The sequence below is a fragment of the Channa argus genome, chromosome 13 (genome assembly GCF_033026475.1).
Source record: "Channa argus isolate prfri chromosome 13, Channa argus male v1.0, whole genome shotgun sequence".
In the NCBI taxonomy this organism is placed as follows: domain Eukaryota; kingdom Metazoa; phylum Chordata; class Actinopteri; order Anabantiformes; family Channidae; genus Channa; species Channa argus.
This window is the reverse complement of record NC_090209.1, coordinates 22138558-22152833: the sequence shown is the minus strand read 5'-3', so window position 1 is coordinate 22152833 and position 14276 is coordinate 22138558. Positions and strand designations below refer to the sequence as shown.

At 40.0% G+C, this 14276-nt stretch overlaps 1 protein-coding gene across 4 annotated transcripts in view; it reads left to right on the top strand.

The window, feature by feature from the left end:
- The window catches only part of LOC137139517 (copine-9-like), a 76593-nt gene that overhangs the window by 11861 nt on the left and 50456 nt on the right, over window positions 1-14276 (top strand). For all 4 annotated transcript variants that reach the window (XM_067526862.1, XM_067526861.1, XM_067526863.1 and 1 more), the window contains 2 exons: window positions 10928-10974; window positions 14141-14244. In XM_067526862.1, the coding sequence (XP_067382963.1) occupies window positions 10928-10974; window positions 14141-14244 (151 nt within the window). The remainder of the gene's footprint in view (window positions 1-10927; window positions 10975-14140; window positions 14245-14276) is intronic.

Genomic DNA, 14276 nt, shown 5'->3' with positions numbered 1-14276 from the left:
ATGGATTTTTACATCTCCTCAATAATAATTTGTTTAGGACTATTTGTTGTAAAAAAACTAGATAATTTATGTATTAATTACAGCAAACATACTTTCATAAACACACTGTTATACCATCAATATACTTCTCCTATTCAATTTTAAATAGCTGTCATATTTTCTAAAATCTGTCAACTAAGATAAGTTGGAGTATATTTCTATGAAATTCTATTTCAAATTCTATTTCAATAGGAGTCTGTTGAGTTTTGGGTCAAGTCGCTGATAATGAAAAACAGTCAGTTACAGTACTTTCTGCAGTATTTCCGTCATCAAAACAGTGAATTCCCCTGTCTGAGAACCATGTCTACAAATAGGAAAACCTCCACTTACACTGCAACCAGGCTGAAGCTACAGCAATCCAGACAGTGCATTTCTGTTGTGGAGGGGTCAATAACACTGTTTAGGGGTGAAATTTGTTGATCGATGATCGTTAGTTTCATGGACGCCAGTCAGTGTTCTTATTAGCTTCAGGGTCATTAGTCTGCATTCTTCTCTAGTGATTACGAGGGGCAACTGTGGCGCAGGAGGTAGAGCAGTCATCTACTAATCCCACAGTTGTATGTTCAATCCCCGGCTCCACCGGTCCCATGTCAAAGTGCCCTTGAGCCTTGGCCAGCTGTGTGTGTGATTGTTAGCACGAGTGGGTGAATGAGAAGCAGTGTAAAGTGCTTTGAGAACCAGTAGGTAGAAAGGTGCTATATAAGTACAGAACATTTACCATTACAAGGCAGATGTATAATTTTGGCTATGTTATGACATATAAATATAATCCAAACTTCCCACTGGCAGACTGGGATGCTATGGAGAAGAGGGACCAGAGCAAGTCAGTGCACTTGTATTGCAGGGTTACGAGAAATGCGTACACAAAAAAAAGGTTCCAGCCTGACTCATCAACAAGCTGGACTAATGGCAACGTAAACCACAGAGAGCTGCCCATATATAAACTGCAGACATGTCAGCTCCTCTCTCATTGGAGTCATAGTCTTTCCATAGAACCTTAGCCACCATTGCTGTTGCATTCAGGGACAGTACACAGTGTAGGTCACGTGTGGTTTAACTGCATTCCCTGTTACATTTATTGTTGCACTGCTGCTCCAAGTGTTTACAATATGTAAAAAGTGATCATCCTCTTTCATGACGTCTGTATTTATTAATACTGCACATTTGGCCGTAAATTCCTATGAATAAATGTAATTTGGAATCAAAAAGACTCAAGGGGTTTACTGCTACATGCCAAGCAATGCAGCAAAGTGAAAGTTGTTGGCTTCCTCCGTGTTTTGTCCTAAGATCATGTACTCCAAACAATTTGTTTTTGATTAAAATAGTAAATCTTCGCGAACACTAAAAAAAACAATTGAGATTAATTTTTTTGGCCATGTAGCCTGCCCCTACTAAAAAACCAAACAGAAAAGCAGATGACAGACAGTGAGGCTCCTATAATGAGAGAGCATATATTTTAAAGTGAGATATTTAGCGATCCACTTAGCACCGATGTCCTTCTTTTGTTGTGTGTGTGCTTGTCTTGTTGCCACGGTTTGTGTGTCACCACTTTGTGCAAAGCATATGCACAAGCAGAAGTATGTGGCAAGATACCAAAGCAATATCCTTACTGTATGCACTCCTCCTTATCTAATTTATTGATGACTCAGAGTTTGTCCTTGGGGATGTTGTATCACACCGCCTGGCCGTTTAAATTAAATTTGAGTTTCTCTTAGTTCACCATCAAATTACCTGATACCTCTCTGTAGCCACCCACACGTGGATGATGTATAACTGCAATCCGTGTGTGTTTTCATCTGAAGTGAAGACCTAGGAAAGCTGGCTTGTGATTTGTTTTTTTTATGGGTTACATGAACATAAGAGCCAAAGATATGAGAGGCAAGGGTAGTGTTCTTCCTCTGCGTGCAAAGGAAAGCTTCTAGTTCTTTTACTTTTATGCTGGGAAACACAGCAAGTTGGTTGGTATTTGGTGGGGGGAGGTTTTTTTTTTTTTTTTGGTTCTGGATCTAACTTATCCAATCAGAAAGGACCAAATGCTGCAAAAAGCCTGCAGCCAAGGCTTCTAGAAACAATAGTAAGCCATCGAATATTCACTGATAGATGGATCCAACCCTGTCTCCTAAAAAAAAATATACTCCCACGCAAACTGCAAACACAATTACGTTTTTGTAGGCGAGCGTAATGATTTATTGACTAAATCCTGATGCTAATATATATATCGTTGCACAAATGGTACTTTTATTATGGGAGTTGTTTTGGAGACAGGTTTGATGGATCAATTAAATCTAGTTTGGGATTGAATGACCACAGAACTCCAGTTTCTACAGGAGCCGATAGAGACCAAAACATCTAAAAAAGAGGGTGGGTGCTTGATTTACATGTTCCTCTGACTGTGTGCTAAAACTACGACGGCTACAGGCAAACATAGGTTGATTATAATGTGTACGAACTGACTCTCGTGTCCTGTAGTACATTTCTCTTTAAATATTCAAAGGGCGGTGCTTTGTTTCGTTTTTCACTCACTTGGCCCACAGCCCTTTTGTGCACAGTCTTGAGTGGATCTCAAGGCCGCTTATGCTTGAACTCATCTTGACTAACAAAAGCCATGACATCAACATGTAGTATAGTAATCGAATCAATCAGTCACAGTGGATTTTACACTGATATTTTGTTCCACAAAGATTGAAGTTATGTAAGCCCTTTTGGAACGTATTCATGCATGCTGTGTACCAATTTACGCTGTCAGTCAGTGTTTTAGAGTAGGTGTCATTTTTTATTTTTTTTATTTTAATTGATGGATGTTTTATTTTGAAACAAAGATCCTTTCAAACATGATGCGCCGTGTTGCAGTTAGTCAGCTGTATGCTTATGGTGACCCTTTCCACAGCCTTACAAGCCCAACCTTTACAAGATTTCAACTCGATTCGTTTCTTAACAAATGTGACCTCAACCACATCAGTGTTGCCCTTGCAGAGATGCAAACAGCTCTCACGCATTTTCCCAGTGCGAATCAAATTCGTCTCCATTTGACCGGCAGCAGCTAAGATGAAATGAAATCTCTGAAGAGATTATGGGCTGGAAGAAGAAGAAAATAGATCATTTAGTGAAAGACACACATCTGTACAATACATTATTTTGACTCGAGATAAAAATAATAGCATTCAGAGAGATTTTTCCTCTCATTTCCAGTATCTGCTGTATGAAGATTTTCTGCCAGTGAAGTGACCCTTCTGCTCTTCAAAAAGCACAATTTCCAACTCCAAATGCTGAGCAAATTGGATATTAAATTGATTTGATTTTTGTTATAAAATACAAAAAAAAAATGACAATGCCTCATTAAAAATACGAACGTTTTAGAGGTGTCTCTGTAAAAACTGAGGTAGTTTCTTGTGCAGCTCCTGAAGCTACACACAAAATGTATCTGCCTCTTTTATTTCTATCCACCACCATCTAAACTGCTATCAGGCTCCCATATGAAACATCCCACTTCTCTTATGTAACATCATTTGCTGTTGGAGTACTGTCAGTTTTCAACCACATACATGGGTGTTTCACTCGTTTTAAAAGCTGTGGGCGAGACGGCCTCCCTGCTCCCACTAGTCCAGGAGCATTTAAAAGTAAATACAATTGTGCATTGAATCAATTATGATTATTCTTTGCAGTCCCTCATTGCAAAGTTAGTGACTCATGTTTATTAAATTATTCACTATGCAATGCTTCCTGTGCATTGATTTTGTTGTATCACTTGAGGATTCTGACTCATCAGCAGGTAGGAGTTAATGTTTTGTTATGGCACAGCAGGTGTGATTGTGAGAGTTCGTTCCTTGCCCTGTTTAAAAATCTGTTTTCACGTCTGGAGTGGCTCATTTGGAAGATAAATTATATGATTGATGGAATTTGTATGTGATTTTATGCAAAATCAGACTCACAGGAAAGATTCTGTCTCTTCTAACAATCAGAGTTCCAGTGCATTTTCATGTGTTGCAATTTAATAATGACTAATGCCTGGATTTCAAATCTTGCTTTCCCTAGCAAATGTTGCATGTTTGAACTTTTAAGTTTAAATTTTGTAAAAGTTTATTTTACGTGTATGAAAAGGTAAAGTGAAACATGCATATGCAGGTCAGTTAAAAATAAATATAGGCTTTGTGGTGGAGGAAAATAAAGCCAATGCCTGAGTCACACCATTTGAATAAAGGTCACTGGTCTCTAATTACCCCCAAGGTCTCCTAATGAGATCTGAGGGAAGAGTGAGCAGTCCCTCTGGATGCAAACACTTGTGGTCGTCCATTCAACAGCTACAGTATCTATTAACCAAAAAGCCTGATGTTTAGCTTTCACTGTATCAGCTTGGGCATCAAGGTCTTTCGTTTTACCACCTAATCATAAACCAGTTAAATACATACACCTGTATTGTATGCACTGAAATAGGGGGAAATAGCTCTCATAGTTCAATTTTTTTGCTCTAAGTGGATAAAAACATACCCTTATATTCAAAATATCACTTTTAGTTCAGCCCAAATGTTGGCGTTCTAAGTATATTTAACACAACAATGGTTGTAGCAAATGATCAGCCCACTCTGTTCCTTACACTTCTAAGGAACTTTTAACATTTTTTTCTGTTGGATTTTCCAAACTAAAGCTACTGTGAATTAGTGTCAGCACTATTACTGCTGCAGCCCACTGTAACACACAATACTCGCTCTACTTAGCGTCACAGCGCATGTCACCTACCTTCAGAGTCCAGCTAGGGAACTTTGATGCATGTCATACCTTTTTTTTCTCCTCCCATGTGGCCTGTCCATCTTTTCTCATAGCACATTTACAGACGAAAAGAAGAAAATGCCTATTGATTGTTTAAACTCTGGGCTTTTAAGATGTACGTGAGCCTGGGTTGCTAAATCAAGGCTCATAAAGTCACCTCATCACTCGGTGCTTGTGTAAACGACAGCATGTCACCTGGTGGACAACATAGTCCCTCTCAATTCAATTCAATTCCACTTTATTTATATAGCACCAATTTACAACAAAGTCACTTCAAGGCACTTTACAGAATAAAGTCAAGAATATACAGATATGTAAAGAAAACCTAAAAAAAAAACCATGAGCAAACCTATAGGCAACAGTGGAGAGGAAAATCTCCCTTTAACTGAAAAAACCTCCAGCAGAACCAGGCTCCGGGTGGGGGGCCATTTGCCTTGACCGAGGAAAGAGGGAAGAAAAGAGCAAAAAAAGCAGCAACAAATTGGGCAGGTTGGTAGGACCAGTAGCTGCACACTGGAAACGGCTCCAAAGCCAGGAACACCTGCAGAAAGGGACAGAGAGGGAGAAAGACCCCTACGGGAGAAAGAACACACAAAGTTAATGTCATTCAGTGGTGACAAATAAAGGTGGGGTGAGAGGAGAGAGGGATGAGAAGAGGAAAGGATGACTATAGCTTTATCAAAGAGGAAGGTTTTAAGCCTAGACTTAAAAGTAGAAAGGTTGTCTGCTTCCCGAATCTGAACTGGGAGCTGGTTCCACAGGAGAGGAGCTTGATAGCTAAAGGCTCTACCTCCCATTCTACCTTTGGGAACCCTAGGAACCACAAGTTGGCCTGCATTCTGAGATCAGAGTGGTTTATAGAGATCATATGGAACTATGAGGAGCTTGACCGTTCAGAGCTTTATATGCAGGGTGCAGAAGCAGGGTTTTAAATTCTATTCTAGATTTTATGGGAAGCCAATGGAGAGAAGCTAGTGAAGGTGAAATCTCTCTTGCTAATTCCAGTCAGCACTCTTGCTGCAGCATTTTGGATCCATTGATGGCGTTTTAGGGAGTTATTAGGGCACCCCAAAAAGTACGGAATGACAGTAGTCCAATCTAGAAGTAATACATGGACGAAGGCTGTTCTAGAGATTTGTTCTACAGTGAGGTAAAGGACAGATGCTGGTCAAAAATCCTTCCGAGGTTCCTGGCAGTTCCATGGCTTTTGGAAAGGCATGGATTGTTAGACTGTTGCAGTCTGTACCCCCACTGCTAGACGCCGAAAATTCTTAAACATTGCAGTTTTGTGCGCGCTAACACTAGCTCTAACAACTTCAGCAATTTTATATGATTGTTGACGCGGTGTTCGGTTTTTTGTTCTAATGCTATCTTCCAATGAATTCGATGTATTTAAATGCTAAAAACCAATGTTCTCCAAAGGGATTCTGAACACATGTCTCTGTCTGAGTGCCTCTGGAGCTCGTCTACATTTAGGTGAAGGTGGGAGTGATTTCATACTGTAAGTTAGAAATGTTGAGAAACTTTTCTTACTTCTAGCTGTAATAGTAGAACCAAAATTGCATCACTCTCACTTATTTGGGTCCTGACGTTTATTTTAAGGAATGGGGTATCTATGCCATCTCAGATAGTAATGGGGTGCTGTTTGCTATTGCAGAATAACTTTGTGATTTGGGATCATAAGACACACAGGATACACAGAGAAAGCCGCCGCCTGCTATTTCTTTGTATTTTCACTATATTTGCTGCCAGCTGTGCAGTTCTGTCACAACTACTCCACTGAGGTTCAAGAATTTATCTCCAAGGAGCTCTCTTGTCTTGGCTGCAGATCAAAAGGTTAACAGGAATGCGTGACCCCGCTTCCTAACTTAAATTGCAGTGTGTGATGTGAATCTGAAGGATTTGTATGAGTCAAGCCTTTAAAACTGTGACTGGTTTGTACTCACATTTGTACTTTGCTTTTAGAGTTTTTGCTTGAACAATCATCTCTCCTCCTCATCTCGTCACCTTAACCTCCTCTTCTTACACACCCATCTTTTTTTAAATCTATGTTCTCTGTTTAACTTCCTGTATCATGTTCCATTCCTTTCTGACTTTCTCCGTTATATCTCCCTCAGTATTCCCTTACTGCTCACCCCCACCCCCCACTTCCCCATGTTTCCACCACCGGACCCCCCCCTCTCTGTTTCACCTCACAGTGAGCGCCTTGTGCCCTCAGCCTGTGAGTAAGCTCATGGCATCCTGTATATGTCTGCCTACTTATTATGTTTCCTGCAGTGCAAATCCAGGAGGCAGGCAGCAAGAAATTCATACAGGTGACTGCTGCTGTCATCTCGCTCATGCATTAACCAAATGAGTCTGAGAGTACGCTCTGCCATTTTCATTTATGCTGCACACAATCACAAGACAGAATTTAAGATTTTCAATTATTTCAACTGTGTAATCTCCGCGTGACCGTGCACATGTGCAAACGCTTGAGATTACATGCTCTTTACATTCCCGAACAATCAACTGATAAATGAGACGTGAAGCAGTGCAAAGCGGTAACATATTTTCTGGCAGGCATGTGCACACATACAGTAGTGATCCCCTCTGGATCAAATTAATAAATTATGCATTATTGCAATTGTTGCTCCTTCTGTAGTGTGAGATGTGGTTTTTACATCACACCTTTGCAATTTAATGAAATAAAATGTCATTGTTAAGGCAGCAACATTTCATTGACCAAACACACACACATCACATGGTACAGTGGATGTATTTGTTTTAATCCAAGAGAATCAATTTTTCATTTGACAATAATGAATCATAATACATGAAAGGTTCTTTTGTGCTGATTATTTGTGGATTTATTTTTGCCCAGTATAGACTGATACTCTACTACTAGCAGAAGATGCACTCAACCACTTTCTCCCTCCTACTCAGGGGTTTTATCAAACAACCTGGGTTATACTGTATCTTTTAAACCAAAGATCACCGCCTGGCATTTCCCCTGTGTGGTAACGTTTGAGCAAAAACTGGATTTTGGTTAAGGTTACAAAAAGGATTTGCATTGTTTTAATAAAAGAATTACTGTTTTACTATAAGATTTTATATTTAAACATAAAAAAGTGGAAATTCCGCTGCAAAATCTGAGGATTTGGTTGACAAAAATTTGTTGCCTGGGAACATGATACTGTATGTTCACTATCAACATAGGGAGGCTGGGGCTCAGCTCATGGAGCAGTCATCCACCATCCATCCATCGTAGGGTTATTGCAGTAGTTCTTAATCGCTGTCCTCAAGGACCCCTGCTCTGCTTGTTTTCCAGTGACCAACTGCTGATTACCTACATCAGGTATTTTCCCTTAATCCGAAGCCGGAAGACACCATCTCAGATGCGAGTGAAGTGGGGGAACACTAAGTGAATTGGTATCTTCCAGCTTCCGATTGACTGAACACACCTGATCCAGGTGGTCAGTAGTGGCTAGTGCAGGGTTAAAAACAAGCAGAGCAGTGGTCCATGAGGACCAGGATCGAGAACCAGTGGGTTAGTGTTTGGAACCACACGTCAAAGTGTCTTTGTTGCCCTTGATGTGTCCTCTTCACTTGTACTGTAAGTTGTTTTGGACAAAAGCATCTGCATCTGAAGATTGTAACATATATGGGACATTGTGCCAACACCAGGAAAAGTATAAGAGCAAAAGAACTGTAAAAATGCGTGATGGTGCCTTTTTTTTTTTCTTGAGTGTCAAACCTCTTCGTACATCATTGTTTGCTGAGTCCCTGCTGTTGTGCTCCTGCAGCACTCTGTACTGTGTGCTGCTAAGCTGTTAATCTGATTTGTGTTCATTTCTGTTTCATTGGTGTTGAGAGTCACCTGGGTACCCATCCTAAAGCCAGGCCAAGCTCCGGAGCTGTAGTCGGGAGTAGGGCTTCCGAGTCACAATGAATTGCCTTGTGATTTGGTCGCTCCGTGGGCTCGAGCACCTGGGTCCATCTTTTCTCAGTCACTTTCCATAAAGCAGGCAATCAGTCAGGTCCTTCCGTTATGGCCAACACAGATGTAACCTCAGCGTGGATTAGTCTGAGCCTAGTGTCAGGCTGAGGTAATGTTACTCCTGTCACTCCTTTCAGATTAGTCCCCCTCTCTTGAATAGCATTATTTCAGTTGTTAGAGCAGAGAGAGCACTGGGGTATGACTTTGATAGGAGCAGATTTAATCCCTGCTGTGCATTTGCCCCGTATGTGGAATTTAACTGGAGACTAACTTGCTATTCACAAACTCATGAAATTATACTCAGACTGACAAAAAAACATTAATGTATGATTAGCAACATCAACAAAGAAAAAAGAGTTTTCCTTCAAAGACATGATGTCGAAAAAGGGCTCGGCCTGCTGTCCTTTCTCCGTTATCTCCCCTCGGTTAATTGCTTATTAGGAGGCGAAATGTGGTTTTAACTGTCCGCTGGTCCAGACAGTCTGAAGTTCATTAGAGCTAATGTCCGAACTTCACAGAGGTACCCATGGGCCGATGGTACCTGTCTAGACAGCAACAGCAATACTCGGCCAATTATTAGCACATCCCAAAAGAGCAGTTACCCACATTTCTCTGTGTGTTTTTGCATGAACATGCTGTATGTTTATTTGATGCTAACATGACCACTTGATAAATGTGTGGGTCATAATTGGGCTGCATCTGCTCTTATTGTATGTTAGGGCAGTTGCACTCAGCAGAATTCCTTCTCAGTGGACCAAGATAATGTTCGGTGAACAAATCCACGGTCGAATTGTTTAAACAGAAAATGAAGAATAATGTGTAGTTTGGGAGCCGTAGTGTAACTTATGCTTACTTACTTATTCTCACTCAGGCCAGTATTGTGTTGAGTTTACTGCTGTTGCTATTGCTCATTATCAAGAAGTCATGTCATATAAAAGTTTAATTTGAATTTAATAGATTACTGAAGCAGCGTGTCATCATAATAATAACTATGATTATTATTATTATTATAAGTCACAAGGAACCTGCAAGTAAATGCAAATAATTGTTTCCATTATGTGCTTTTACTCTTGAAATCTTTAACATTTACCCATTTTGAAACACAAAAGTAGCTTTTGAGCAATTTCACCCTGAGCTCAAAGTGTCAACTTAATAAAAAATAATGGCGCCATCATGATTCATCCTCCTATGGAGTATGATTGTTCATAATCTCATGGTAATCCAACTGACATTAGGATTCATGCTGCAGGTTTTACTGAAAATCAAGTCCCCCGCACAATAGGTCAAAATATGATATACTGCCCTTTTTTAAATACTTTAAATGGTTTATATATAATATGTTCTGATCTAATGCCACCTGCAGCTGCAATCTGAAAGGGCACCAGGGGGAAAAAAGCCCATTATGGCCCCCAAACCAGCTCCCCAACGATCCTCTCCTTTTCCTCCTCTTCTTCATCGAAGCTATTGACCACACTAGTGTGCTCATTTTATCGTGACAGTTAGAAGTACAGTAGTTAGCATTTTGGGGTGGGGGTGCACTGTATAGATCCTTTTATCAGAGGTTGTTGTTTATAGTTGCAAAATGTGCCAGTCAGGCTTTTCTTTATTTCATTGGGAGGGATCCCCACACATTTGTAGGATTTACATTTCCTAATCGTGCACCTCTGCCATCCCCGACAACCTTACACCCAACAGATAGGGGTCATGGTCATGTGGCTGCTTGAAGGTTTCGTCATTTCAACGTAAACCTGTTGAAGATTCATGCACTGTTATGCAGGTTTGCTGTATCATATCTGTGTTCTACTTGACGTTATTTAGACAGAATGTTTTTATGATTAGTATTATTATGATTGTACATAAAATACCTTAACTGTCCTTGATTTCTTCAACTTTTAATTTTGTGTTAGGTTTTATTATTAACTTATTAATATTTGCATCCAGCTACACCAAATATTATGAAAAAACGTGGATCACGCTGATTTCTTTCTTCTTTTTTTTTTCACCCAAAAGTAAAATATCGTCAATCAGATGCTGCAGGTGTCAACACTAACAAACCACCAGGCTAATGAAAAATGAATGTATTTCTTTTTTCTTCTTTTTTTTTCATGCTTCCCATTTGGCGGCTTCCTTCTCTTTCCCTTCCAGTGGTTGTGTTGTATATTCAGGCTGTGGGAACCAAAGAGTGGAGGGAGGTGAGTTGTTCCAAATTCAATGTATATAATATTTACCAGTCTGCTTTATGTGTGTACATTGTTTTAACTTTATGATACGTTTCCTTAATGCTAGTGATTTTCACACAGGGCTAAGAAAGGGGGCAACTGTAAAGAACATATATATAACATATATATCTCCTGAAGTGTGTGTGCAAAACTGTTAGTTACTGAGGTCCTTCAATTTTCCTGTTGTGTGACATTATAGGATTTACATTAAAATAATATTTGACGCATAATTTATATTCTTTTACAAAGCATTCTGGTCTGGCAAAATTGATAAATACTACGCTAACAAAATTAAGGTCAGAGGTCAGAGAAAAGGAAACTCCACTAAACTGACCCAAGCAGATGAATTAAGAATAGAGGTCAAAGAATAAGATGAAAGGGATTTTCATATCAGGTTTGTGGTTTTAGACAATGGGAGCTCACATCATGACTCAGGACTAGTAGAAGAAGCAGTGTTTTCAGTTTAATTAAGTCTTTCATTTGTTTTTTTAAGCATTTCCAGGTCATCTCTTAGCCCTACTATACTTTATCAAATTTGCCTCTGGCATTCTGTTCTTCAGTTGGTCTATTTACCCTTTAGAAAATTCCGAGTCAACACTGATGTGTCAGTGAAAGCTTTTGCCACCGCTCATCCCCGCACATCAAGACGCCTCACTCCTTTTCATGCCATGTGACAAGGCCTAATCAAAAAACACGGCATGAATTTCACTGCAATCAGCAGAGTAAACATCTCTCTTTCAGTCGCAAACACATCGACACCACAAGCAGATAATTGTGCACGAGTGGAGGCCACACAAATCCTTTTGTTTGACGTTGATATCATGTTTTTCATTATGACAGTACTTGATATATAATTTGTAAGTGCAATCAGGGTGTGCATGTTTGTTTTATCATGTCGCACAGTATCCTCAATGTTCAATGTGATGCTCCCGGATGCTTCATTGTTTTTTTTTTTTCTTTTTTAAAGGCCTATAGAAGATTATGTGTGTGTGTGTGTTTTTGTCCTTCCATTTACTGTTCCAGATGGATCAGTCTATGTATTAAATTGTTTTCTGATCAGAAGTGGTTCAATTTTCACCAGCCAATGTATATGATCCCCCATAAATCAAAGCTCCCACAAATCATCTGTGGTAACCCATGGAGGACAACACACAACTCTGCGTAGATTAATGATTACATTTGTAGCCTTTGTTTGGAACTGCTGAAAACCGAAGTTCAGCTTTTGTCACGGGTACCGAGACTCAGCATTTTGGTTTTTTTATTTGGTTCTAATTTGGCTTGTTTAGTGTTGATTACCAACATGGTTGTTGCCATTCTGACTTTGGAACATGTTCAAAAATGTGAGTGCAGCGATCAGCTTTTCTTCATTGGCCAAAGAAACAAACAAACAAAAAAAAAACCTACACATTGTCTAGTAAAGTTTACAGGACATTTACGGCTCTGACAGACAGTTCATAAGTGTTCTTATCACACCAAGTGCTGTTAGTCACAATACACAATAACACTGTGCACGTACACACATGGAAAACTTCAAGTACAAATCTTTCTTTTGTGAACCACTGTTATTAGTCAGCTGTTATTTTGGTCTTGAGTGGGTTCTTCTGTGAACAAGAACATTTCTGAATAAGTGCTCCTTCCCAAAGGTTTACTCAAAAACAGGGAATCAGAGGTTTGAGAGGACCCCTGGGGCCTAAACCCATGGGGCCCATTCTCTGCTCCACCCATGATCCCTGTCCATCACTTTGAAATCAACAGGTGGTAATAATGTTGTGGGTGATCGATGCATGAATGGTACAGTATCTGTAATAAGCCTGTTTTATTGTCCGAAATCTATATATTGTAGAAATAAATTAATGTACTGAAAAGCAGTTTAATAAGAGCTTTGAAAGTGCGTCCTCTTGAGTCCCAATGCTGACCGTAGATGGACTGAGAGAAAATGAGCCCCAGGGCAAAAAGTTGGGGTAATTTGCCGTTATGTGGAGTCTCTTTTTGGTTTTGTGTCTCTTTTTTCTGTCCATCTCATGACCATTTTGTGTCGATTTGTGGTCATCATGTGCCTCTTTTTGGTCACTTTGTGACAACGTTTTGTGGTAATTTTCATCTCTTTAGGTTATATTTCAACTCTTTGTGGACATTTTTGGTTGATTTGTATCTGTATTTGGTCATTTGACCTCTTGGGCCCTTAGGGCTATATCCAGTGTGCCCATCCTGGTATCCATCCAGGATCCTGACCCCTGTCCACCACCTTAACACAAACAGGCTGTAATAATGTTGTGGATGATTGATTTATGAATGGCATCTGTCATAAGCTTGTGGTTTGTCTAAAATCCAGATATTGTAGAAATAATATCTTGTCTTTTTAAATGCTCTACTTAGCATAGGACAAACTAAACATCACCAGTAACAAAGCGATTCTCTAACATTCTGCACCAATGCCCTACTACCTATTAACCAATAATGTCTGAGTGAACCAAAATCCTTCAGTCCTGAACACTGTAATTCTACTAGGAAATGTCATGAGATTTTCCCGGTGGGTCGATACAACAGGTAGGTACTGTGGTCCAGTACACTCCCTTGCGAGGCTTTGGTAATGGATAGGCTGGGGACACAGTCGGTAGTGTGGATTATGTGCGCTGGGCACTAAGGACATGAGTCAAGGTATTGCGGCTGCAGAGAGGCAGTGCTAAGATCAATAGCTCATTACACGGTGCTGTCGTCCCAGGCCACGAAGGCGAGGCTGGCAATCCACCAGGGGATTACTGGTGTGATTGTCAGGGAGATGGAGAGACAGCTCCACCCAGGAGGGATGCTGGGACTGGAGCCTAGTGAGTTTGCACAGATGTGTGCTGCATCTAATGATGCTCTAATGTAGCAGTCTGATTTCTATGGGGACACAGGATTTAGCACATAGCACAATGAAGCTCAGTGTGATACAGGATGGTCTTTATTTTTGGAAAGGAGTTTTGCATTTATGCAATACAATCCTGTGTCGAAAGATTTCTGGGGAATTTGGGTTGCTGCTCAATCTCATGAATTTTATTCACTTCTTTCTCTGGTGTGGTTTCTTAATTTATGCTCAATAACAAATGTTGACCATTAAATCACTTTTTTTGTTTTCTGTCTTTCCGATTCTCTGTAGTTTGGCAGGACAGAGGTAATCGATAACACTCGAAATCCAGATTTCGTCAGGAAGTTTGTCCTGGATTTCTTCTTTGAAGAGAAACAAAATCTAAGGTTTGATGTGTAAGTAGCCCGATGCCACCATATTAATTCCC